This window comes from Acipenser ruthenus, chromosome 17 (genome assembly GCF_902713425.1).
Source record: "Acipenser ruthenus chromosome 17, fAciRut3.2 maternal haplotype, whole genome shotgun sequence".
Lineage (NCBI taxonomy): Eukaryota > Metazoa > Chordata > Actinopteri > Acipenseriformes > Acipenseridae > Acipenser > Acipenser ruthenus.
This window is the reverse complement of record NC_081205.1, coordinates 11200374-11227462: the sequence shown is the minus strand read 5'-3', so window position 1 is coordinate 11227462 and position 27089 is coordinate 11200374. Positions and strand designations below refer to the sequence as shown.

The 27089-nt window shown below is 40.4% G+C and overlaps 1 protein-coding gene across 6 annotated transcripts in view; it reads left to right on the top strand.

The window, feature by feature from the left end:
- The first annotated feature begins 635 nt into the window (after nucleotides 1–635).
- Nucleotides 636–27089, top strand: part of tmem94 (transmembrane protein 94) — a 76289-nt gene continuing 49835 nt past the window's right edge. The window contains exons 1-6 of one of the 6 annotated variants that reach the window (XM_058989972.1): nucleotides 636–854; nucleotides 5875–6180; nucleotides 20244–20363; nucleotides 21208–21335; nucleotides 23224–23360; nucleotides 24532–24734. In XM_058989972.1, coding sequence (XP_058845955.1) covers nucleotides 6157–6180; nucleotides 20244–20363; nucleotides 21208–21335; nucleotides 23224–23360; nucleotides 24532–24734 — 612 coding nt within the window. In that variant the 5' untranslated portion in view covers nucleotides 636–854; nucleotides 5875–6156. Of the gene's footprint in view, nucleotides 855–5852; nucleotides 6181–15950; nucleotides 16468–20243; nucleotides 20364–21207; nucleotides 21336–23223; nucleotides 23361–24531; nucleotides 24735–27089 lie in introns of those variants that run through there. The other 5 variants (XM_058989970.1, XM_058989971.1, XM_058989973.1 and 2 more) reach the window with 5 other exon arrangements.

The following is a 27089-nucleotide window of genomic DNA, read 5'->3' as shown; positions in this document are numbered from 1 at the left end:
CAAAGCTGTGAGTCCTAAATTAAGGTTACTCCAACATTGAAACACCCACATCTCGTGTTTATTTAGCCCTAAATACCTACGCCACTCCGGAGTAGGCAGCCTGTAACGCCATGTCTACGGGACCCACAACATTGACAATCTTATCATTATTGAATTAGCAAACAAGCAGCTATCTTCAGCATTCTGGTGGAGGCAAGATCTACAGATGTACAGGTGTAAAATACAAAAAGCAATACACACTATGAAGTTGTTATGCTCACAGTACACCACTAGTCTTGAAATACTTAACATCGGGTAGTCTAAAATAGCGCTAATCTGGGTCTGTGAAACCAGCCATATGGATTGGTATACAGTAATACACCTAATCCGATGGTACAGTACAAATTCAACATCATCCCATTTACCTTCTTAACTAAATGTATTCCTCTAATGCTGTCAAATATACGACCTACTTCTCTTATTAATCCAGACGCACTTGAATTTGCATTTCTAACTCTGAGACGCTAAATTACGCCCTGCTATAAAGGTGTATTTTATTATTGTCAACAGCTTTTGCTCCAGAGACCCAGTAAAACTAACGACGCACAACCGCAAAAAGCTAGATCAGCCCCACAACTGCCTGAGCGATAACCGCTGAAGGCATCCCTCCGCATCAAATCGACACCGAGAACACTGACTAGCTGACAGCGCTCAGCCAATAACGAGCCACGTTGTTTGGGCGTTTGCTATCCTTATCCCTTGGTGATTGCCATAACCCAAGATGGCGGGCACAAACTGTCATGAAATGGATTAAGAGGAATGTGCATGAACCATTAAAACTTTAAATGTCAAAGGGACGGCAGTAGCGTTTTTTGGTGAGTTAATAAAACGTATATGTTACGTTTTTTAATGTTTATTTTACTGTTAATACAGTTTAAAGCATAGTACTGTATACACTGACAGTTCCGATCGCTACATAGCTCAGCTGGTTGTATGGCAGTTTCATTTTAATACCTACATACTTAGACAGGACGTATGGTTGTAGTCTATGTTTTGTTAGGGTTTAGGTATTGTTGTTGTGCTTTTAAGATGCGTTCTCTTTGCACATGTTTAATACTAGGATAACATCTGGGTTCGTTGTGTGAGTTTAAACTTAAACTCGGATACAATCAAATCAATACATAGGTTAATACAACGCGAGACGCTGCTCTACTGAAATATGTGAAGACATTATATTTTACGCCAGACTGTTTTAACACAGGATGGCATGGTGAATAATAAACAGGTTCGGTAAACAAAAACATACCGAAGGTTTAAAAAATGTCTTCCGTTTAGATCTACCACTGAGTGCCACCTGTTAGCCAGTGTACTTTGTTTCAGCTCACCCTGTGAATGAAATGTGCATGCTTGGTGTACTTGCAGCAGTAGGAGGTTATATGTTACACATTCAAGGTTTGTTTGACCTTTATTATGCATTTCCCTTATAGTGCTGAGTGATGTTTATCATTCTGAGTCATCATTTGTTTTGCAAATCTAACCTGGTTTGAGCTTGCCTGCAATATAACTTCACATTTTTGCACAGATAAAACTGCACTACACTGCAATGTTCAATAAATCTGCATTGCTTTGTAAAGTAACCTGGCCCAACCCCAGTTTGCCCTCAGAGTTATGCTGTAGATGTTGTTGCTAAAAGACAGCAGCTGTTGATCTGCAGTTGCAGCAAGAAAATCAGGGTTTGCCAGATTGTGATGGCTTGTGCAATTGTGATACAAGTATACAAAACACAAATCTGTGCATTTAATAAGCATAAGCACCGTAATCATTGCATTCCTATACCAGATCCAGCCAGGAGCTGGAGAGTGGCCCAACAAGGTATCGGCTGTACAAATGCATACCTCACAGAGACATTCAGTACCCAAAACTGCTTGTATATACACAAGTCGGCTAACATAAGGGTTATCCCAGCCTACCTGTATTTATGTAGGGAGTTCTGTTTTGGGGGCCATGTTTTACACTTGTCTTATGCTGGGCATCATACTAACCACTCTGATACTGCACACTTTGAAAGTGTGATCCTTTGTGTACTGACACTGATGCATGAAAACCACATTGTGTATGCTGTGTGCTTTTGTATAAGGCCAAATAAAAAAATATGTACTGTTCTGGTTACGATGGAAAAAAAAAATAGGGTAGGTAGATAAAACTTTTTATTTTATTTGCCAAATAAGCAGTGTGAGCTGGTAAAAGTGGCAAGTGATAGTTTAGTTTACACTGTCGTCTTGCTTCATTCTCCCACCTCCCTTTCTCCACCTCACAGCTGGCTGAGTCTCATTTTGAGGGTGCATCTTCATTAATAAACTTTCTGACTGCCTTGTTTTATGCTGTAGGATATTAACACACGCGTACATATGCATCAGGTTTAATTACGATTAAGTAGCATATCCACATAACCACATTTTATGTATTTGTATATGATGTATTTAAATCACATTGCCAGCACACACTTGCATAAGCCTCTTGGCACTGGGTATTCAGTGGCTCGACACCGTCAGCAGCAGTGCTGGTGTTACAGGCTAATTCTCACCCCATGTTATATATATATATATATATATATATATATATATAAATACATGGATGAAGGCTATATTTGCATCCTGAGCCATTCTAAAAAAAAAGGCATAATACCACTAATACCACAGCAGTGACGTCAAAAAGTGATAATTCCTCTAGAAGAAAATATACTTGAACTTTGACCCATTCGACTCCTCAAGACACTACGTTAAAAAAAAAAAAGAAAAAAAACCAAAAAACGACCTGTACTGTTGAACCTCGTCGTCTTTAATATTAGCATCATAAGGGTGTCCATCTTTTATGAAAAATAATAGATGGGCCTCTTCAGTGAGTTACAGGAAAACAATTCCACAGTTAATAAATTACTTGACCTTCGGTCTCGTAATTTATGACATCACAGAAACCCTAGATGAAATTATTTTCATGTAACTCACTGAAGCTTCTCTCTCTCTCTCTCTCTCTCTCTCTCTCTCGATAGATATATAGATAGATATATATCTAAAAATATTTTGGGTCGGGTAACCGGAACCACACATTTTTTTTTTTAATTTGGCCTAATGATAATGGTTTTTATCTTCCATACATTTTTACAATCTGCTTCAAATATTCAGTCTTCCATTTAACTACCGCAGTGCTTGTACAGTGTAGATGCTGGATGCTTTTAAAAAAAAAAAAAAAAAAAAAAGAAAAATGTTCTTGCTTATTTCTTGATTGAAACAATTGTTAACCCTTCAAGCTGAAATCCAATGTTAACAATACATGCATGCTGTGATTCCTCCGTGCTGTGATACTGTGGAGGTTGAAGTCCATATCTAACCAGGTGTAGTTACTAAGGGGCAGAGTAATGTATAATAGAAAGCACTCTGCATTAGTGAAATGAACTGATCAAGTATGTTGCAGTTTTAATACAAGGCTGTAGAGCCCTGTACAGGTTAAAAAAAAAGTTTATACTTGCATGGCTTCACCGAGTCAAAGTAAATATTAAGTCTAGAAACAAAAAGACCACCAAGAGAATGTGTGTGTATGAGAGGTAAGGGAATGTTTTTGAAAGCTTCAATATCATATAATCATGATCAAGTGGAACGCATTCCTGGGAGGTGGCTGCAGTCGTGAGCCCATAGAGAAAGACCAGCCTGGCAGTAGCGTGCCTCCCTGGCAGTAGCGTGCCTCCCTGGCAGTAGCGTGCCTCCCTGGCAGTAGCGTGCCTCCCTGGCAGTAACGTGCCTCAGTAACATGTCTCCTTGGCAGTAATGTGCCTCAGTAACATGCTTCCCTGCAAGTAACATGCCTCCCTGCAAGTAACATGCCTCTGGCAGTAGCGTGCCTCCCTGCCACGACTGTGAATTCAAAATGAAAGCTGTCAGCATGATGAAAATGGGGATGACCATGCCATATATCAGCAGTATGCACAGAATAGTATAGAATACAACTGAGCCATGAAATGTGTAATCACGATTTCATAAGTGATTCTCCATAATGTAAGTGTGACCTGCTGATGGACAGATGTACAAACACAGACCCCCACCCCCATATCCCCAGAATCTGATCTTCTCAATAGCTTATGGTAATTAATGTTCCAATAATACCAAGTTTAATGACAGTTATCCACATAGATGGAAGAATGTGAAGTGGGGGATTCTAAATAGGGCTGTATTGTTTTCATGGTAAAAAAATAGGTATTTCAAGATGTTTTGCAATGGGGAGTTTTCATGTGTGTTCTAATGTTACTTGAGACATTGTGCTTGAGCCAAATGAAAAATGGCCCTATGTAACAGCTGCAGTTTCTGGCCACAAACCTGATCCTCTCGAGTTGTTCTCCCAAATGTGCACACGCATCGCCACTTCACATGTAAATAACCACACGTGGAAACTTCTCCAATGAAACATATATTAAAGCAGAAAAAAATAGCACTGTCACATTCAAAATGGATCATTTTCTCAAGAGTTATTATACACAAATGTTCCTAAATATTTAAATGCTCATCTGAAAAACAGTAAATGCTAAATTGTAGAATTTTTCATTTTTTATGCCCACCATTTTAACATTCTGTTTTCACCATCAGTGAATTATCAAACAAAATGTCCTCTTGTAATGGACAGAGTGATCTTTAGAGAAATATTTCTGATCTTTGATGTAGCTGGTGTCTTTTTCGTTGAAGACGTTTTAAAGAAATCATATAGCTCTATACAGTGTGTTCAGTCGTTTACCGGAAGCAAACTAAACCGACTGCCAGGTTCCTAAATGCAGTGTAACAGGTAGTGTGTACTGTATTTATTTGTAAGTGATATAAAATATATAAATTTACACTGTTCTTTCAGAAATTGGAGTTTTCACAGGGAACTACGCATTACGCAACAATCTTTTAAAAACCCATCAGATCTACAAAATTAGAGAATTGAAATATAAAGTAATAAAAAGTAAATGTAAGTCAACAATCTGTTTCTCACAACAATCTTCAGTAGATGTTGGTCCCTTTAAATCTGGATGGTTGTATTACTAGAGAGAAAAGAACCATGCAGATCTGTTCTGTACTATAGAAATCTCACAGTATCGTGTTTCGTTTTCCATACTATAACTAAAATGTCACAACACACAAGCTATGCTGTTCCACGCGTAGCCTATTTCAACACTGCTCCCACTAACCTTGGAGAAGCACAGGAGAGCAGTGTAAGCAGGATTGAGCTGGTAGCTGCTATTATTTGTTCCTAGAGGTTACTCATTTGTTTTGTGGGTGCTGCCTGTACATTTGGCTTGTTTTTTTCTCCCCTAATTTATTCAAATTGTTGCTTTGTCTCCAAAAGCCTTTAAAAATACAGTTTAGGATATTTTATACCATTTCGATCTGTATTAGTTGGGTTAACAATCTAAATTGCAATGTGATTCACAACACAATACAAGACAGACCTGAAGTAGTGTTAACAAAGCTAAAAAGATAAATGAGGTAACATTATTGTATTTGTGTGCAGGTAAAAGCTTTGAGAATCTAGCCCAATGTATGTGTATCGCTTGAATTGGAAAGTTATACTGTACAATATACATTTCTTATTTTCAAGTTTAAAAAAAATAAAATAAATAATACATATACAAAGGTTTGTATGTTTGTAAATGCTGCCACTAATTATATAAAATAGGGTAGATCGTTGTGTGCTGAGGCTCTGAAAACAGTGTCTCTGTAGAAAAATGTAAGACCCAAGCGAGGTTCCTTCTTAACGACCTAAACCCTGACCGTACTGTACTTATTTCAGCCACGGTTTAGATAATTTGAATAGATAAACTCTCTTGTTCTAATCATCTTCAACAGTTTTTCTTTTCATTCCAGACAGATGTGTAACCACTCCAGGGGTCTGAGAACAATATTATCTGTGCACTGTAACAGGTAAACGGCACTATAAATATTCCCACGACTTCTGGACAGCTTCCCTGCACATTGTGTCGGTCTGACTGCCACTGAGATCTGCATACCTGGCATGTAATCGGTGCTGAACTAGGCCTCTACCCTGCCAGTCTAGGAGTCTGAGAGAATTGGGAATTGTGCATGTCGGAGACTGTTGCTTCCCTCTGGGATTACAGCATCCTACTGAGCATGCTCACAACGCACTGCTGCCATGGAGCTGCAGGATAAGAACCAGGTAAGGGGGATGTGAGGAGTGCTCAGTGCGCGTGGAGTGAGTGAGGAGTGTTCAGTGCGCGTGGAGTGAGTGAGGAGTGCTCAGTGCACGTGGAGTGAGTGAGTGAGGAGTGCTCAGTGCACGTGGAGTGAGTGAGGAGTGCTCAGTGCACGTGGAGTGAGTGAGGAGTGCTCAGTGTGCGTGGAGTGAGTGAGTGAGGAGTGTTCAGTGCGCGTGGCGTGAGTGAGGAGTGCTCAGTGCACATGGAGTGAGTGAGTGAGGAGTGCTCAGTGCGTGTGGAGTGAGTGAGGAGTGCTCAGTGCGTGTGGAGTGAGTGAGGAGTGCTCAGTGCACGTGGAGTGAGTGAGGAGTGCTCAGTGCACGTGGAGTGAGTGAGGAGAGCTCAGTGCATGTGGAGTGAGTGAGGAGAGCTCAGTGTATCAAGAGTACATCAATTTTTTGAGCATTTTTTTAATTAGTCAAATGGATCTGGCTAATCTAGTTAAGATGAAATCCACTACATATGCGTTTGATCCCATCCCTACTCCAGTTTTTAAAGTATTCTCCAAAATAAAATAAAATTAAATATTGTTAATAGCTCCCTTTTATCAGGTATTGTTCATAACTCTTTCAAGACTGCAATAATAAAACCACTACTCAGAAATCCACCTTAAATCACGATGTTGTTAATAACTACAGGCCTATTTCAAATCTTCCATTTTTGTCTAAAGTTTAATAATCTCTTACAGTTCATAACATACATGAGAAATTTCAGTCTGGGTTTTGTCCTTACCATGGCACGTATTAGAGTGGTTAATGATGTGCTATCCTCTGACACAGGCACACCTTTGGTTCTTATACTCTCAGTATCTCATACATTTAAGTGATGAGTTTTGACACTACTGATCGTTCTGTTTTAATTGATTGCCTTGCAAATCTGGTAGGATTGTCAGGTTGTGTTCTGTCTTGGTTTCAATCCTATCTCTCGAACTGGTCGCAATTTGTTAAACTAGAGGAAGAGACCTATTTTTTGCCGGAGGTTACATGCGGTGTCCCACAGGGCTTAGTTCTTGGTCCAACTGTTTTCTTTGTATATGCTGCCTCTGGGCAATATTATTCGCAGCTATGGGGTTCATTTTTCTTGTTACACTGATGACACACAGCTATATTTATCTCTGAAACAGGGTGACACCTCGGCGTAAATATCGAGTACCTGCCTTGCTAACATTAAAAAATGGATGTTTGAAAACTTTTTAATGCTAAACTCAGATAAAACAGAAGTGATGATTCTGGGATCTCTGAAGCAACAAATATGTGTGATTTACTCCCTGGTGGCTTTCTCTTATGAACTTAGACAAAATGAGAAATGCAGGTGTGGTCTTTTGACCCAAATCTTTTTGAGACACACAGGAATATTTCAAAAATGTCTTTTTTATCATCTTAAGAAATATTGCCAAATTGAGAAGCTTTTTTTCCCACTCAGATACTGAGAGATTGATGCATGCTTTTGTATCTTCTAGAATTGATTATTGTAATGTCCTATTCTCTGGTACTCCTAGCCATGTTATATCTCGACTGCAACTTATACAAAATGCTGTAGCTAGGATTTTAACCGGGACTCAGAGACGGGATCACATTACTGCTGTGCTAGCATCTCTGCACTGGCTTCCAGTCCGATTTCAGGATAGGTTGCTTTTAACTTATAAGGCATTGTTTGGCCTTGCATTTAAATTCTTTTTATATGTAATCCGTCAAGTATCTGCCCGTCACACATCTGCCCTATCCATTTATCTGCCATGATCAAACTCTTCAGCAACGTTCATTTTCTTATTGAACAGAGAAGATTAGTTCAGAGATTGTAGATCCTACCAACATTTTCGTACACTGTGTTGTATGTGCTCCGTGCGCTAGTAGTGTCACGTGAGCTGTTCAGTGTATTGCCTTGACATGTAAATAAATCCTGTTCGCCTGTGGGGCGTATCAACTTCAACCTCCGTCTCTATCTCCTGCCTGTCACTCAGCAGCGAATGCACGCACCCACATGGCAGACGGCTACTCTGACACAAGCATTGTGTATTTTAACCCTTTGCGGTCCATTTATTAATCGCGCGTCAGGCACGCCAGGTCTAATTAATTTTCACACGCACAGTTAATTTTAGACGCGCTGTTTAAAAGTATTTTTTTTTCACAGTCAAACGAGTTTAAATGGCCCTGCATATCAACAAAGCACTCACTAGGCATCTCCAGCCCCGCCCCACCCTTTTGTTTGCTATAGCGTTCACCTATGTAAGAAATAAATAATAATAATAATAATAATAATAGTTGTACATACCGATCGATCATCTTCGGATCACTCGTTTTATCACCAAACTCCTCAATAATGCGATCCAAGTCATTATTTTATTACTATAACATCTCAAAAAAGCTCTGCAAATGTCAGTGTTTTCTGTGCGATGATTCAGTCAGCCAACTTGTTTACTTACGTCCGCCCCCGTTATCTGATACCTGATACCATGTATGACTATTCATGAGATACGCCTTTTTTTTTTTTTTCCCCCGACTTGTCTCGGCTCCTGTCGCTCCCACTCGGCAATAGAATGGTTTTCTCAGCTTTTTCCGGAGAAAAAACGACTAGACACCCGTTTATTGCGTTGCTATAATGATGTCGGACCCAGTCCGACAAAGGACCTGTGAGGAATAATTGCAATGTCGGACCCAGTCCGACAATGGACCGCAAAGGGTTAAGGGATCTAGGGGAGCTCCCTAATAAAAGCTGAATCTCAATAATTGTGTGAATATAGTAATTGCTACAGCTGTGTAAAATGATATTTAAAACAGGATTCATTTATCCGACTTTTTACTTATCCGCCCTTATCTGGTCCCACCGCAGTCGGATATGTGATGGACTACTGTACCATATATTCCTAGATACTTACTCAGATCACAGAATGCCAGATTGCCAACTGTCCCACAAATTAAAGAAAAAAAAACACATTCAGTTATAAGGCTCTGCCTAGCTCTGTAAGGGAAGCACCAAGTGTCACTATTCTTTGTACAGCCCTGTGATCCCATTCAGTCTGAAAAATCTATAAATGCATAAAAAAATAAAAGCAGCAGCACTCCTATCTGTCTGTATTGCATTTCCAATAAAGATGCTGCCTGACAATATTATGAGTTTCATATATAAAATAAGTTCCTTTCAAAAAGGGATTATAGGGCTATAATTGGATCTGGCTATTCAACGACTGTAATGGTTTTTTTAATGCTTATCCACTTTATTCTCGATGGTTACTCTATATTTGTTTAATTCATTTGAACTTTACAGAAGTGTGCTGATTCATCTTCTTTTGTGATTTTGCACTGAAGCATCAAGCACCAATTAGCACTGGTCTGCATGCTCACTTTAGGAATGCTGCTTCTGGGCATCCCAGAGAGAGGTTTAGCATATTTCCTATTCTGCAACATACTGTAGGGAATTCCCATTCTGTTTAAACACACCAGTACAGTTTTATCATTTGAACTAAGATGAACAAATAAGAAACAGAAGCAAACAGTTTAGAGAAAGGTCTGGACTTTTTCATCACCCATAGGGAGATTCCTCCTCTGCCACTGATACTGGCAAGCCAATTTTATATATTGCAGAATATATATTGGGGTACATGTTACAGGATATTTTCCTCTTTGTTCAAGTGAAATAACCCAGGCTTAAGTGCATGGAATGAGGGAGACCAGTAACAAATGTTAAGAAAGTTAATAAGAGCATGGATTTTGAAGACTTGGTTATCTCTCCTTTTAACATGAAACAGGCAGTGCAGACAGGTCATAAAAGTAGTTTAAATAAAGTCCCAGAATTATTTCATACACCTTGGATAATGTGGGGTTGTTGTCTATAGCTATGGCTAAAGTTTTGCAAAACCTAGAATTTTAGGATTTGGACATAATAAAAATATATATATATATATATATATATATATATATATATATATATATATATGTGTGTATGTGTGTGTATGTATGTATATGTATGTGTGTGTGTATATATATATATATATATATATATATATATGTGTGTATGTGTGTGTATGTATGTATATGTATGTGTGTGTGTATATATATATATATATATATATATATAATGTATGTGTGTATATATATATATATATACACAGTACTGTGCAAAAGTTTTAGGCAGGTGTGAAAAAATGCTGTAAAGTAAGAATGCTTTCAAAAATAGACATGTTAATAGTTTATATTTATCAATTAACAAAATGCAAAGTGAGTGAACAGAAGAAAAATCTACATCAAATCAATATTTGGTGTGACCACTCTTTGCCTTCAAAACAGCATCAATTCTTCTAGGTACACTTGCACACAGTTTTTGAAGGAACTCGGCAGGTAGGTTGGCCCGAACATCTTGGAGAACTAACCACAGTTCTTCTGTGGATTTAGGCAGACTCAGTTGCTTCTCTATCTTCATGTAATCCCAGACAGTGAGATCAGTGCTCTGTGGGGGCCATACCATCACTTCCAGGACTCCTTGTTCTTCTTTATGCTGAAGATAGTTCTTAATGACTTTCGCTGTATGTTTGGGGTCGTTGTCATGCTGCAGAATAAATTTGGGACCAATCAGATGCCTCCCTGATGGTATTGCATGATGGATAAGTATCTGCCTGTACTTCTCAGCATTGAGGAGACCATTAATTCTGACCAAATCCCCAACTCCATTTGCAGAAATGCAGCCCCAAACTTGCAAGGAAGCTCCACCATGCTTCACTGTTGCCTGCAGACACTCATTCGTGTACCGCTCTCCAGCCCTTCGGCGAACAAACTGCCTTCTGCTACAGCCAAATATTTGAAATTTTGACTCATCAGTCCAGAGCACCTGCTGCCATTTTTCTGCACCCCAGTTCCTGTGTTTTCGTGCATAGTTGAGTCGCTTGGCCTTGTTTCCACGTCAGAGGTATGGCTTTTTGTCCGCAAGTCTTCCATGAAGGCCACTTCTGACCAGACTTCTCTGGACAGTAGATGGGTGTACCAGGGTCCCACTGTTTTCTGCCAATTCTGAGCTGATGGCACTGCTGGACATCTTCCGATTGCGAAGGGAAGTAAGCATGATGTGTCTTTCATCTGCTGCAGTAAGTTTCCTTGGCCGACCACTGCGTCTACGGTCCTCAACGTTGCCCGTTTCTTTGTGCTTCTTCAAAAGAGCTTGGACAGCACATCTGGAAACCCCTGTCTGCCTTGAAATTTCTGCCTGGGAGAGACCTTGCTGATGCAGTATAACTACCTTGTGTCTTGTTGCTGTGTTCAGTCTTGCCATGGTGTATGACTTTTGACAGTAAACTGTCTTCAGCAACCTCACCTTGTTAGCTGAGTTTGGCTGTTCCTCACCCAGTTTTATTCCTCCTACACAGCTGTTTCTGTTTCAGTTAATGATTGTGTTTCAACCTACATATTGAATTGATGATCATTAGCACCTGTTTGGTGTAATTGTTTAATCATACACCTGACTATATGCCTACAAAATCCCTGACTTTGTGCAAGTGTACCTAGAAGAATTGATGCTGTTTTGAAGGGAAAGGGTGGTCACACCAAATATTGATTTGATGTATGTGTGTGTATATATATATATATGTGTGTGTGTGTGTGTGTGACAGGGTCTTACGTCACGTGCGTGGATAGCCGCTGTTTACAAAGTAAAGAGAGACATTGGGGTGGAGTTGAAACTCCGGCACAGGCGCGCAGGATTTATTAATACAAACAGAAAAGAAAGTAAAGGTGGTCATGTGACGTTACCAGCCATGGTAACGCACAGAGGACACATACAGCAAGCTGTACAAAAGGCAAAATAAAACACAGTACAAAAACTACAAATAAAGGTGCCCCAGAAGGCGAGCGCTAGCCTTATAAACCGGGCGTCCCGCTCCAGGAACCGGCTACACTACGTAACCCTCGCTATACATCACATGGGATCATAATCCCCTAACTAACCTACTCATGAGCCGGTATTCATTCAACGACTCCTGCTGCTTCATACGACCTTGGCTGGGCATTGCCTTCACAAACACCGCTTGCAGTTTCAGGGTTGTGTAGCTGTCGTTCCTGCAGAGCGGACCCTCTCCTCCCGAGTATACGCCGCTCCCCTCTGGCATGGCGTTGCAGTTGCCCCGAATCTTCTCCCGCGGATACATTCGAACTGACGGACACTCGGTCAAGACCTGCCCACCTGCTCATTGAGGTCCAGCACAGCCAATCACTTGCTGCCCTTCCCCTCAACCAAGCCTAGCAGGCAGCAAGTCTCAATCGAGCGCCCGTCTGTAAACAATAATGTAATTAAACAAATCAACTCCAAAACGACACACAATAAACCCATTTCCCCATACAAATTATATCAACACTAATTAACACACCTGCAGGGCAATCACCCTGCTACTATATATATATATATATATATATATATATATATATATATATATATATATATATATGATCATAATTTATAACTTTTATTTAACATCATGTAAATAAAGAACCTACAAAATGATAAGGCAAAAGATTACCGGAAGTCATAATAGTAGTACAGTATTTCATGTTAGATTTTGAAACGTCACATTTTTCAATTTTTGCCAGTTTTCTGTTGGAAACTACAAGTATGGAAACTACAAAGTGGTATGTAATTGAATATGTTAACATAACATTATTCAGCAGGTTTCATTCGACTTTATGAAGCAAAATTAGTTCATTCTGTAGGGTGATGCAAAAGTTTTGGCCACAGCTGTATATTACAGATGACCAGTCCTTACACAGCAGGTCAAGCGTTATGGACTTGCTCAGGCTGGGAACCTCAAGGCTTGTTTAAAAATAACTCACCCGGGCATTCAGAATAAAAAGGAGCCCCATAAGAGAGGAATGAGTACTGAATACAAGAGCTGTGTTTACTTCACTTCAACAACAACAACAACAACCATTCACCTTTCTATAGTGCCTTTCATCACTAGGATCCTAAAGCTCTTCACACACACACAAATAAATACATACATGAATAATTAAATTAACAATAATCCAATACAGAATTAAAAAAAAAAAAAAAAAATGTGGTTTTAGTTTTAACATTTGAAAAACCTAAGACAAAGCTATTTTTTAGACAATTAAGAGTCTAAAAAAAAAAAAAACGTAGAGTGTGGGCTCTTTGGAGCAGGGCTTCTGTAAGGGTTACTGTAAGTTCATGTTCTCTCAAGTAAAAGAGAATCTATATATATTGCCCACGGCTTGAATTTCATTTTTATGTGCTGGGGGGTTTCCAAAATGTTAAAGGGGGAGTGGCAAAAAAGGCACCAGAATATAAAAAACTATATATTTTACTGCATCATTCACACTGGTGTTTCTTTAAAATAAGCTGCTTTCAGGAGATCTAACAGCTGTTCATCCCTGCGAGACAGAGCACTCTCCATTGCTTTTGCCATTGCCTGACATGTAGTTTTTGCTGCAGCAGAAGAAAAAGGTGCTTTTCTTTTTAACCAGCGCTCCATTTCTTTTTTTTTTTTTAACTCTTTACACTCAGCCCTATTTCCACCTGTTTTTCACTGTTTTCATTTATGCATGTTTAACTACTGGATAGTTTGTACTGCATGCATGTAACATATCAAATGAAAGGCCACAGAATGTCCTTTCATATTATGTAAGCTGCATCAGGATCTAAGGCATACTATATGTGCTAGAGATGAGAATATATGTAAAAAAAAAAAAAAAACATTTTTCCAAAATAATCATGTTTGGTCACTGCTATATATATTGTAATCGTAGATGGCTCTAAAAAAATAAATAAAACACTGCACCATTGAACCTCAATATGAAATGAACATGGGGGGGAAGCTGAGCTTCTAAGCTTTCCAACGATACCGCTCCTTTCAGTCTAGCTGCTACAATGACGGAGCAATAGACTCAAAACGAAACCTAAGCTGTGAACTCTGTCACGCGATGAGAGGCTTAACTTCAGGCGATCGTAGTTCTGGCTAGACACACTGAATACGTTTTTGGAAAGCCCCGAGTCTGTACTTTTAAACAAGCCGTGAACCAGGTATAATATGCCTGAGTAATATTATTATTATTATTTATTTCTTAGCAGACGCCCTTATCCAGAGCGACTTACAATTGTTACAAGATATCACATTATTTTTTTTACATACAATTACCCATTTATACAGTTGGGTTTTTACTGGAGCAATCTAGGTAAAGTACCTTGCTCAAGGGTACAGCAGCAGCGTCCCCTACCAGGGATTGAACCCACGACCCTCCGGTCAAGAGTCCAAAGCCCTAACCACTACTCCACACTGCTGCCCTTGTATGTGCGTAACCTTCGGTGCCTTGGCGCCTCAAAATGAATGGGGCTGAGTTTTAAGAGTTAAAGCGAAAGTCACTGCTTGCAAAACAACACCTAGATAGACTTAATACCGTATTTTTTTCAAAACTGTTTATTTACTGCAGTGTACTGAGATCCTATAATCCTTAAAGATAGCAGCCGAGAATCACGTACGAGAGAATAAAGTCTCACAGCACTTAAAATATCCAGTGCTACTTATTTATTTATTTATTTATTCATTCATTCATTCATTCATTCATTCATTCATTCATTCATTCATTTATTTATTTATTTATTTTAACCAGAACTACGCAGAATGCGGCTCATAGTGCTTTCGTCACTGACACCCACTTCCTTAGAGATTGTTGTAGCGTTTCAGGCATTGTAAATTGGGTGAAAAATACAGTAGCTTGGTGTCTTAAAATATCTCTGCGGGATTTTCCCATACTGAAAGTTGCAAGATATGCGGGAGCAACTTGGAAAATGCACGATTCCCACAATCCTGCACTGAAATTCAAGCTGTGTTGCCTAAAAAACCCTGGGCTGTCTCCTGAGAGAAGTCTTTTTCTTGTGTTATGTTAGTGTCTCTTGCCTTTGGCTCGGTACATTTAACTACACAGCCAGCCTAAATTGCGTAAGTCTCAATTGTGTCTGTAAGTCATTGACTGGTGACTTGTTAGAAACTTTTCTGGCAGCTATAGAGTTTGAGGGGCGGTTTATAAAAGAAGTTGTGGACTGATTTAACCAAGATCTGATTTATTACACCTGGTAGTTTAAACATTAAATGAGAGTATTTGTGAAACCCAGGATTGAGTGCCGGGCTAGTATGATGTCATTTTAGATTTTAGGTTTCAAGGTTTCAGTGCAAGAAGCAAATAAAAACCTACATTAGAATCTTTTGATGCAGAAAATCCCCAAAGACCTGAGGATAACAATTTCAAATTTGTCATTGTCATCTGGAGTGGTGATTCCAGAGCCTTTTACTGTGTAACTGTTCCAGTTTCCTTATTGGTAAAAACCAACCCATTTTGCAGTACTCCAGATGCACTTGAATCCCTTCATTGTTTCGGGCTGTGGGCCAATCCAAGCAGAACTATGAGAGAACACTGCAGATATTCCGCGGCTGCGCTCTGATTCATCAATCTGCTGTTCCTGAGACCTTTCCACCAACTGCAGCTAAAAGCAGCTCATTGTTCATCCAAGTCATTTTGGCACCCTGATGCACATCCTCTTTAGAAATTTAGATGCAGCATTGATCCTTTCCAGCCTATTTTAGCTTGCAGGACTCAGAACTCCTCTCCGGAAGGCAAACTGCTGTGCTGGCTGGAAGTGATTAATGGCTCATGTTGAAGGACAGCCATCCCAGAGAATCGGTAGCAGCCGCCTCCCCCTCTCCCCCAGTCTCTTACAGTGCGTGACTAGAGGCAAGGGCTAGGCTGATCAGGAACCCTGCTTGCTTACATCTTGCAGCAGCAGCGGCAGCAGCATGCCAGGTCCTGTCTTTTAAATCCTGTTATCTGCTGTGGAAGTAGCAAACGGCTGTGACGTACGAGATAAGGAAATGTTGTGGTGGGGACTCTGCACCGTCTTGTTTGCGACCCTTTGTTTGCAGTAACTTTGCTTCAAAGAGAGTTTGTGTGCTGCATTGAGTTACTAGCAGCAGCACCCTCCCTGCAAGACCTGACAATCCTGCAGCCTGCGATTTTAATTTTGAGGCAGGAAATCAATCTGAGCTTGAGGTCTCCTGGGTTCTGTTTCTAAAGGACTTTCTTTGGGCGGCAGCAAACTTCTGGCATTATCCGATAGTTTGTCAGCGTCCAAATCTCTATGCTTTTGTCGATACGCCTGGCATAACTACAGCCCTGCTGGTAGACTCCAAGGGATTCATTCATTTTCTAAAAATGATCTTCAAAAATGCAGAAGCGTGGCAAACGTTCAGGCACAAAAAAGTAAGTGGGCTATGTTTTCTTTTTCATCAGTGCATTAATGGGTTGTCTTTTTGCAAGGACAGCAGGAGAGTCGGCTTGCTTTGTGGTGAGTGGGTTAATCAGGATTAGGGTATTTGAAGTAGCCACTGTAAAAGTCTCTGTTACTGATTTGTATTTGTTTGCTTTTGCCTCCATAACCCAGTTTCAGGCTTGTTTGGAGATCTCCCCAGTGGGTAGGGGCTATTTTTAGCTGGTGCTGTGAATGCCGTAGCGGTCAGAGCTGGTTACAGGAAAAGGAACCAGCGGCTGTGGGAAACAGGGAGTTCCCAGTAATATCTGACATGCCGGGTTAATCAGGATTAGGGTATTTGAAGTAGCCACTGTAAAAGTCTCTGTTACTGATTTGTATTTGTTTGCTTTTGCCTCCATAACCCAGTTTCAGGCTTGTTTGGAGATCTCCCCAGTGGGTAGGGGCTATTTTTAGCTGGTGCTGTGAATGCCGTAGCGGTCAGAGCTGGTTACAGGAAAAGGAACCAGCGGCTGTGGGAAACAGGGAGTTCCCAGTAATATCTGACATGCCGGTCCTGATCCTGAGCTATTTTTCTTTCCTTTTTTTGGTCTAACTTGTCTTTCCATCACAGTGGTTCCCATCCTTTTTCACATTTAGAGATTTCTCCACAGATCATAATGCGGCTGAAATATGAGCATTTACACTACAAACAAAACCAGTACTTTAGATATTGGGAGGATTATACAGCAAAATGCCAGCATGCCGTTAAATCTGAGCATTGATTAATTCCAGCATGAGAAATATTCTCATGCTGGAATCTTCTAAGTACTTTGAAACATCAGTGGCCATCTTCCGATCCCCTGACCATGCCAATTACCTCTACAGCCAGGAGCTTGAGAGCGGATATCGGAGAGCTACCTGGTGGCCACTGGATGACCAAGGCCAACCCTGCAGGTGTTTGGTTTGAGATCTCTGGGTGCCTGGCCAGAAGGGTTTGCTCTAGCAAGATGAGGGGAAACCGTTCCTGTTGATTGTGTCTAGCTAACCCGCAGGAGGAGACATAGTTTTACGTGTTGTAGGGTACCAGGTTATGCTGCGCACAAGGGTTCCTGTTTTTTTTTTTTAAATTAGGACCCTTAAAACAGTAACATTAAGTCAACACATTGAAATGTGGGCCTGAATAATACATAACTCCTAATGCTATATTACAGCCTTCATTCTTGTTATAATGCGGAGCACCGTTAGCACGCTTCGACACCCTACTATAGTGTCTTAAAGAGGAGTGATGTACAGTACTGTGCAAAAGTTTTAGGCAGGTGTGAAAAAATGCTGTAAAGTAAGAATGCTTTCAAAAATAGACATGTTAATAGTTTATATTTATCAATTAACAAAATGCAAAGTGAGTGAACAGAAGAAAAATCTACATCAAATCAATATTTGGTGTGACCACCCTTTGCCTTCAAAACAGCATCAATTCTTCTAGGTGCACTTGCACACAGTTTTTGAAGGAACTCGGCACGTAGGTTGGCCCAGACATCTTGAAGAACTAACCACAGTTCTTCTGTGGATTTAGGCAGCCTCAGTTGCTTCTCTCTCTTCATGTAATCCCAGACAGACTCGATGATGTTGAGATCAGGGCTCTGTGGGGGCCATACCATCACTTCCAGGACTCCTTGTTCTTCTTTACGCTGAAGATAGTTCTTAATAACTTTCGCTGTATGTTTGGGGTTGTTGTCATGCTGCAGAATAAATTTGGGGCCAATCAGATGCCTCCCTGATGGTATTGCATGATGGATAAGTATCTGCCTGTACTTCTCAGCATTGAGGAGACCATTAATTCTGACCAAATCCCCAACTCCATTTGCAGAAATGCAGCCCCAAACTTGCAAGGAACCTCCACCATGCTTCACTGTTGCCTGCAGACAGTCATTTGTGTACCGCTCTCCAACCCTTCGGCGAACAAACTGCCTTCTGCTACAGCCAGATATTTCAAATTTTGACTCATCAGTCCAGAGCACCTGCTGCCATTTTTCTGCACCCCAGTTCCTGTGTTTTCGTACATAGTTGAGTCGCTTGGCCTTGTTTCCACGTCGGAGGTATGGCTTTTTGGCCGCAAGTCTTTCATGAAGGCCACTTCTGACCAGACTTCTCTGGACAGTAGAGGGTCCCACTGTTTTCTGCCAATTCTGAGCTGATGGCACTGCTGGACATCTTCCGATTGCGAAGGGAAGTAAGCATGATGTGTCTTTCATCTGCTGCAGTAAGTTTCCTTGGCCGACCACTGCGTCTACGGTCCTCAACGTTGCCCGTTTCTTTGTGCTTCTTCAAAAGAGCTTGGACAGCACATCTGGAAACCCCTGTCTGCCTTGAAATTTCTGCCTGGGAGAGACCTTGCTGATGCAGTATAACTACCTTGTGTGTTGTTGCTGTGTTCAGTCTTGCCATGGTGTATGACTTTTGACAGTAAACTGTCTTCAGCAATATCACCTTGTTAGCTGAGTTTGGCTGTTCCTCACCCAGTTTTATTCCTCCTACACAGCTGTTTCTGTTTCAGTTAATGATTGTGTTTCAACCTACATATTGAATTGATGATCATTAGCGTGGTTACACCAAATATGGATTTGATTTAATTTTTTCTTCTGTTCACTCACTTTGCATTTAGTTAATTGATAAATATAATCTATTAACATGTCTATTTTTGAAAGCATTCTTACTTTACAGTATTTTTTCACACAAAACTTTTGCACAGTACTGTATATTCTTTCTTTATTTAGAAAAAGCTTGATACCCCATAATATCACTATATATTAAACAAAGGAGAGGAATTGCTTCTCATCAGCCTACCCTGTAAATCTTCAACACATTTCCACTCCTTTCTCAAATCCCACTGCATTGAAAGGACCCATTCCCAGTATAGAGGCTTGTTGCTGAGGAGTGACGTCACTGCCCTGTGCCTTTTGCTACACTGCTGTCTGCTACAGCTGAACATCTCGTCAGTTCAAATAAAACCTGCTTCAGCAATCAGCAAGTCACCGGTGCCCTGAACATGGATATGTTTGTTGTTGGCAAAAGAAAAGACAAAAGTGAAAATGAAACAACACAGCTGCGGTCTGTAAAAAAAACTAAAAACACTCATAGCTCAATATTAGTGGCCAGCAGTCCAACTATTTTGCTTTGTAGTATTATGCAGTGAGTGTGTATATGGTATAGTACAGTATTAATGCTTTGTTTTTAAATGTTTTGTATGTTTTTGTTTGTGATGTGCATCGTGCAGTAACTAATGAAATGAACAGTAATTCTAAGAGAAATTGCCTATATAGATATACCGGACAGAGACAAAATTATAGGCATTCTTAACATTAGGTAGACAGATAACATTTACAATGCTTAAAATTCAGCTCTAACAGTTGCAGATTTCAAGTTACTTATAAAATGTTACAGCTAACTTGAAGTATGCAACTGTTAAGAGCTGAAAACAATTAAAAAGGTCTAATTAAGCAAATTACCAGTTCAATTAAGGGTATAGTTAAGTAATGGAGAGCTCGGTTAGAATGAAAGCAGCAGACACAGTGGGTCCCCAGGACCAGGGTTGAGAAACACTACTCTAGACTTTGCAGGGATGACGATCACACCCTAGGGGCAAAGCACATATTTTCTACGTTAATTATATGTTAAAGGGATGTGTATTTTACATTCATACATTTCCTAGTGTGAGTTGTAATGTGTTTTACTATGTAAGCCGATGTTGCTGGTAAATATTTGAATGTTTGATGTTTGTGGTTGGCAGGATGAGATTACAGTGAGGCTTGGGCTGTCTACTGGCCAAGCTCTGAGAGCCCTGCGCGAGCAACTATCAGCCCTGCTGGAGGAGACCCAGCAGCAGGGCAAGAAAGAAACCACCTGGCAGGTATGGCACAGCCTGGAGCCTGCTCACACCTCATTCTTTACGCAGTTTAGTTTGATTCACTCGCCAAAGAAACTCAGTCCAACTGGAACTTAACCCTTAGCGGTCCATTTATCCAGCGCGCGTCAGGTCCAATTTATTTTCACACGCGCAGTTTATTTTAGACGCGCTGTTTATAAGTATTTTTTTTAACAGTAAAACAGGTTTAAAAGGCACTGCATATCAACAGGACACTCAGTACTGCATCTCCAGCCCCACCCCACCCCTTGTTTGCTATATTTTTCAAATGCCTCTTAATAATAGTACATACCGATAAATCATCTCCTGATCACTCGTTTTATCACCAAACTTCTCAATAATGCGATCCAAGTCATTATTTTATTACTATAACATCTAAAAAAAGCTATGCAAATGTCTGTGATGTTCTTGGAGTGCTGGATGCGGATGTCGGGTCTATAAGTATTCATGAGATACGCCCTTTTTTTTTCCCGGCTCCTATCGGTCTCACTCGGCCATTGAATGGTTTTCTCGGCTTTTTCCGGAGAAAAAACAACTAGAGACCTGTTTTTTGCGTCTTTTTGATTTTTGGACAGGAAAGGGTTAAAATCAAAAGTGCGGAAAGTAACCCACGCGTTTTTATAACTTGGCCATTTTATCGATATCCCGTTTTACAGAGTTCAAACTCATTCCCGAGTTTCATGAAGATATGTCTTCAAGAAAAATGATACTGTTTGTGTCACTGGAGGACTGAAGTGGTATCTTTGTTCCAGCGGAATGCTGTGACGTTGTCTTGAATTAAACTTCCTGTCCTGAACGGTAGTAATCTTCTGTGCGTGTTCTATTGCAGAGGTTGTGGGGATGGACTTTTCTTCACCAGGACAACCGCTACTCCAGCTTCCATTGGCCCGGGGCAGCCCTGACACTGCTGGCAGTCATTGCACTGCTCTGTTGCTATGGAAGTCAGCCGCAGGGAAGGTGAGGGCCTCGCCACCAGGGGGAGCTAATGCAGTAGCTGTGTTAATAGTGAAACTCAGTCTTCTTGAGTTCATTATCAATTCCATCACCAATATTCTAAAAAGTAGTGTTTGCTGGACAGTTAACTCTAGTCCTCTCCCTAACAATTCATCTGAGATGTATTCCCTTTGTGTTCTCAGTTACTGTGTTTTAATTCAGTGTATCATAACTGATTTGTAACTGATTGTTTTGAATCAGAAAACAAAAGTTTACGTGACAAACTCAATCTGGCTGGGAGAAATGCTTCTGCATCTATGCACTTGAATTTAATTAAACCCAACCCTATTCTAGCATTGAAACTGGTTTACATTCAGGATATACAGTACTGTGCAAAACTTTTAGGCAGGTGTGAAAAAATGCTGTAAAGTAAGAATGCTTTCAAAAATAGACATGTTAATAGTTTATATTTATCAATTAACAAAATTCAAAGTGAGTGAACAGAGAAAAATCTACATCAAATCAATATTTGGTGTGACCACCCTTTGCCTTAAAAACAGCATCAATTCTTCTAGGTACACTTGCACACAGTTTTTGAAGGAACTCGGCAGGTAGGTTGGCCTGAACATCTTGGAGAACTAACCACAGTTCTTCTGTGGATTTAGGCAGCCTCAGTTACTTCTCTCTCTTCATGTAATCCCAGACAGACTCGATGATGTTGAGATCAGTGCTCTGTGGGGGCCATACCATCACTTCCAGGACTCCTTGTTCTTCTTTACGCTGAAGATAGTCCTTAATGACTTTCGCTGTATGTTTGGGTTCGTTGTCATGCTGCAGAATAAATTTGGGGCCAATCAGATGCCTTCCTGATGGTATTGCATGATGGATAAGTATCTGCCTGTACTTCTCAGCATTGAGGAGACCATTAATTCTGACCAAATCCCCAACTCCATTTGCAGAAATGCAGCCCCAAACTTGCAAGGAACCTCCACCATGCTTCACTGTTGCCTGCAGACACTCATTCGTGTACCGCTCTCCAGCCCTTCGGCGAACAAACTGCCTTCTGCTACAGCCAAATATTTCAGATTTTGACGCATCAGTCCAGAGCACCTGCTGCCATTTTTCTGCACCCCAGTTCCTGTGTTTTCGTGCATAGTTGAGTCGCTTGGCCTTGTTTCCACGTCGGAGGTATGGCTTTTTGGCCGCAAGTCTTCCATGAAGGCCACTTCTGACCAGACTTCTCCGGACAGTAGATGGGTGTACCAGGGTCCCACTGTTTTCTGCCAATTCTGAGCTGATGGCACTGCTGGACATCTTCCGATTGCGAAGGGAAGTAAGTTTCTGTGCTCAGTCTTGCCATGGTGTATGACTTTTGACAATAAACTGTCTTCAGCAACCTCACCTTGTTAGCTGAGTTTGGCTGTTCCTCACCCAGTTTTATTCCTCCTACACAGCTGTTTCTGTTTCAGTTAATGATTGTGTTTCAACCTACATATTGAATTGATGATCATTAGCACCTGTTTGGTATAATTGTTTAATCATACACCTGACTATATGCCTACAAAATCCCTGACTTTGTGCAAGTGTACCTAGAAGAATTGATGCTGTTTTGAAGGCAAAGGGTGGTTACACCAAATATGGATTTGATTTAGATTTTTCTTCAGTTCACTCACTTTGCATTTAGTTAATTGATAAATATAATCTATTAACATGTCTATTTTTGAAAGCATTCTTACTTTATAGCATTTTTTCACACCTGCCTAAAACTTTTGCACAGTACTGTATATAGAGGATTAGGGAATCAATTCCTCAAGCAGTTAGCTGGAATCCGATCACATGGAAGGCAGCCAGAGTTTTTGGTTCTTTGCTGGTGTGAAAAATGAAGAGACTCTGTTTGTGCTGTTTCCTGAAGCCAGGGGATCGAGATTGTGAATGCGGGGGCCCTGTTCCTGCTGCTCCTCCTAAACCTCTTTCTAATTGGACGGCAAGAGAGGCTGAAGAACAGCGAGGTTGTCCGCCGGCTGCAGGCGATTATCGACAAGTTGAACAGTAAGCAGACCTCCTGGTTTACTTCCCCGGTAGCTTCCCATACACTACAGTCCCATACACCTCTACTACCCCATACACCTCTCCCATACACCTCTACAACCCCATACACCTCTACAACCCCATACACCTCTACAACCCCATACACCTCTCCAATCCCATACACCTCTACTACCCCATACACCTCTCCCATACACCTCTACAGTCCCATACACCTCTCTCATACACCTCTACAACCCCATACACCTCTACTACCCCATACACCTCTCCCATACACCTCTACAGTCCCATACACCTCTCTCATACACCTCTACAATCCCATACACCTCTACAACCCCATACACCTCTCCCATACACCTCTACCATCCCATACACCTCTACCATCCCATACACCTCTACCATCCCATACACCTCTACCATCCCATACACCTCTACAACCCCATACACCTCTCCAATCCCATACACCTCTCCCATACACCTCTACAATCCCATGCTCCTCTCCCATACACCTCTACAATCCACCTATCCAATACACCTCTACAATCCCATAAACCTCTACAACCCCATACACCTCTCCAATCCCATACACCTCTCCCATACACCTCTCCCATACACCTCTACAATCCCATACACCTCTCCCATACACCTCTACAATCCCATACACCTCTACAACCCCATACACCTCTACAATCCCATACACCTCTCCCATACACCTCTACAATCCCATACACCTCTACAACCCCATACACCTCTCCCATACACCTCTACAATCCCATACACCTTTCCCATACACCTCTGCAATCCCATAAACCTCTACAATCCCAATCACAAGGAGAAGCCAATTGCTGTTAAACAGCCCATGCCTGTGGATGTTGGATCGTATTTGAATGCCCTGGAGTGTGTTGTTGCATTTATAAAATGGCACCCCAAGCCTACCCCCCTCCTCTCAAAGTGAATTGCTTGTCCAGTGAATCAGGCAGTGATTTCTGAAAGTTCCAAACTGCGTTGCTAGGGTGACATATCTGCACAGGTTGGAACACTTGTTAGCCAATGAGATTTCTCCCTCCATTTTTGCCATTTTATAACAATATTTATTTTATTTTATTTCAGCTGTTTAAGTTTATCTTGCCTGGAGCTGTGAGACCGCTATCCTGACTGTGTGTTTGATTTTCAGACACGCTGTCCAATGCAGACACAGTGAAGTGGGCTCCCTCTCTGTTCCCAGACCTGTACATGCCCTCAGCCCCGTCCTGGTCCCTGCACTGGGTCTACAGAGACGGGCAGCTCGTCAACATGCCTGTGAGCCTGCTGGTGGAGGGGGACGTGATCGCTCTGCGGCCTGGACAGGAGTCCTTCGCATCGCTCCGTGGGATCAAGGTACATTCCACATCAACAGCCACTTTACAGAAGCAGTTTTATGTTTCCATTTGACTTTTATTGTATTTTTTACTTTTCTGAACTTCATTTCTCCAAGAGAGTTTAAAAATAGTTTTCTTAAGCTATATGTATGTATAGAGGGGTCATCCTGTCTAGGGTTGTGCCCGAGTATGAGCACAAACGAGTATCCGTAATGAGTATGAACATTGTGGTGTTTTTTTTTTTTGTCTGAGTACAAGTAATAAACAAGTAATTTTACTATTACTCATTATTTTGAGAAAAAAAAACTCCTGTAGGGCAATAGGACAGTGACAACGGTTAATCTCGTCTAGAGTTAGTGAACCAATCCAGGGGGGAAGCAGTCTTTGAGCGACATTTTCTGAAAGTGTACAAAATAAGGATGGGCATTTCTGTATATTTTAATAATTGTATACACATAATTTACTAAATGATTACACAATTATACATTACATCAACCTGCCACTGACTAAAAATAATGCTTGCAAAATACCCAAATTGAAGATGTAACAAAAAAATAAACAACCACGGTACTATTTGACAATGCTTCAATAAGTAGCTCTTTTTATTTACGTGAAATGGTACATTTCAACCACGTTCGTTACCCATAGCTACAGTATTGGTATCGTCCTGCCCTTTAAAAAAACAAAATCATCAATACATTAGCACATATATTTACAAAACCATCAATGCATCAAATACACACATCTGTTAGGAGCTTGAGTAATTTAAAGCCATAGAAAGAAATAATGATTTATTTATAGTAGTACGCTGGGCTGCAGCGGCAGACATAGCGTGGTTAATGGGTCTGTTCAGACCATTTATATCTGTTGCAATACGAGATTAGATTATATGATTTAGTAATTTTCTAAACAATTTTCTAATTATTTACTCCAATAGATGGTAACATGTGCCCGTGCTATAATAAGTTAGGACGCTTTTGTATCTTGAAATGTTCACATGCCTTCCTGAACAGCACCACAGATGAAGTATATCTCAACCAAAAGTAAAATATAACATGTTTCATTCAGCACACAGGAAGTAAAGAGTTTAAAAGGCAAAGGAGAATCAACATGATTCGGTTCTTTTTTTTAGTGTACTGTACAGCCTTCGTTTTGTGAATGCACTGTAGGTGATTAAAACATGTCAGATTCCTTTCTGATGAAATGTATTAGTCAAGAAAACATAACCATGTATCATGGCTGATTTATTTGAATGGCAAATGATATACAGTACCACTTAGCATTAATGAAAAATACGTTGTTCAATGTTGGAAAAATTGTGTTTTTATTTGTTTTACTGTTTTGTAATTAGGGCTTCTGTTTTTATGAATAATTTTTTGGTGTTTATTCTGAGCTATTTTCAAGTTTAATGTAGATCTCCTGAACGTTCGCTTTTTATAAACTCTGTTAAATTGTGGTTTTTGGTTACTTTCCAAAATGCGTGGGCATTTTTTTTCTGTCACAATATGTATAGTAACTTGACAGCACACTTGTACCTTCTTTCCTTTGTCTTCCACAACTAAATCCTTATGGTCACGGGCACATTATTCTGGGGTTTTTGTGTGTCTATGCCTTTTTCTAATATTTCGCCACAATTTTACAATTCTGTTTTAAATCCTCCCTATCTAACCGTAATATAGCTTTAAATCCTGCGAACAGTCCTTGGTTTCTAATTGTAATCTTGTTTAAAATCTCGCAAACGGAGTCTCCAATAGAAATGTAGGAATTTGCAGCCACTCAGTAGTTGGGGTGGGTTTAAAGTAGGGGTGGGCAAAGATATGAAAATTGTATATTGATATCGTGTATGTATTTCGATATCGATAATATTGAAGTCCTGCAAAACATAAAAAATATAATAACACAATTGCAATATCAAACATATATACAGTGCCCTCCATAAGTATTGGGACAGTGAAGTCAAAATTGCTATTTTTGCTGTACACTCAAGCAATATGAAAATATAAAGAAAGATTAATATGAGGCAAAAGTACAGAATGTCACCTTTTATTTCTGGCTGTTTCAACACATATATGTTTTACCAACTAAGAATAACAGCACTTTCAGAGTTCCATCCCCCCATTTTATGTGAGCATAAGTATTGGGACATTTGGCTCACAGGTGTTTCTAATTGATCAGGTGTTTCCTGTTGCATTGATTGTTCACACATAAAAGAGCTGTGAATGTGTAGTCTCAGTTCTATCCTTTTTTTGCCTTTGGAGTCTGCGTTTGATGTCAGTAGGCATAATCCAACATGAAGACTAGGGAGCTGTCTATGAAAGAAAAGCAAGCGATTTGGATGCTAAAAGAAAAGAGGAACTCAATTAGAACCATAGCA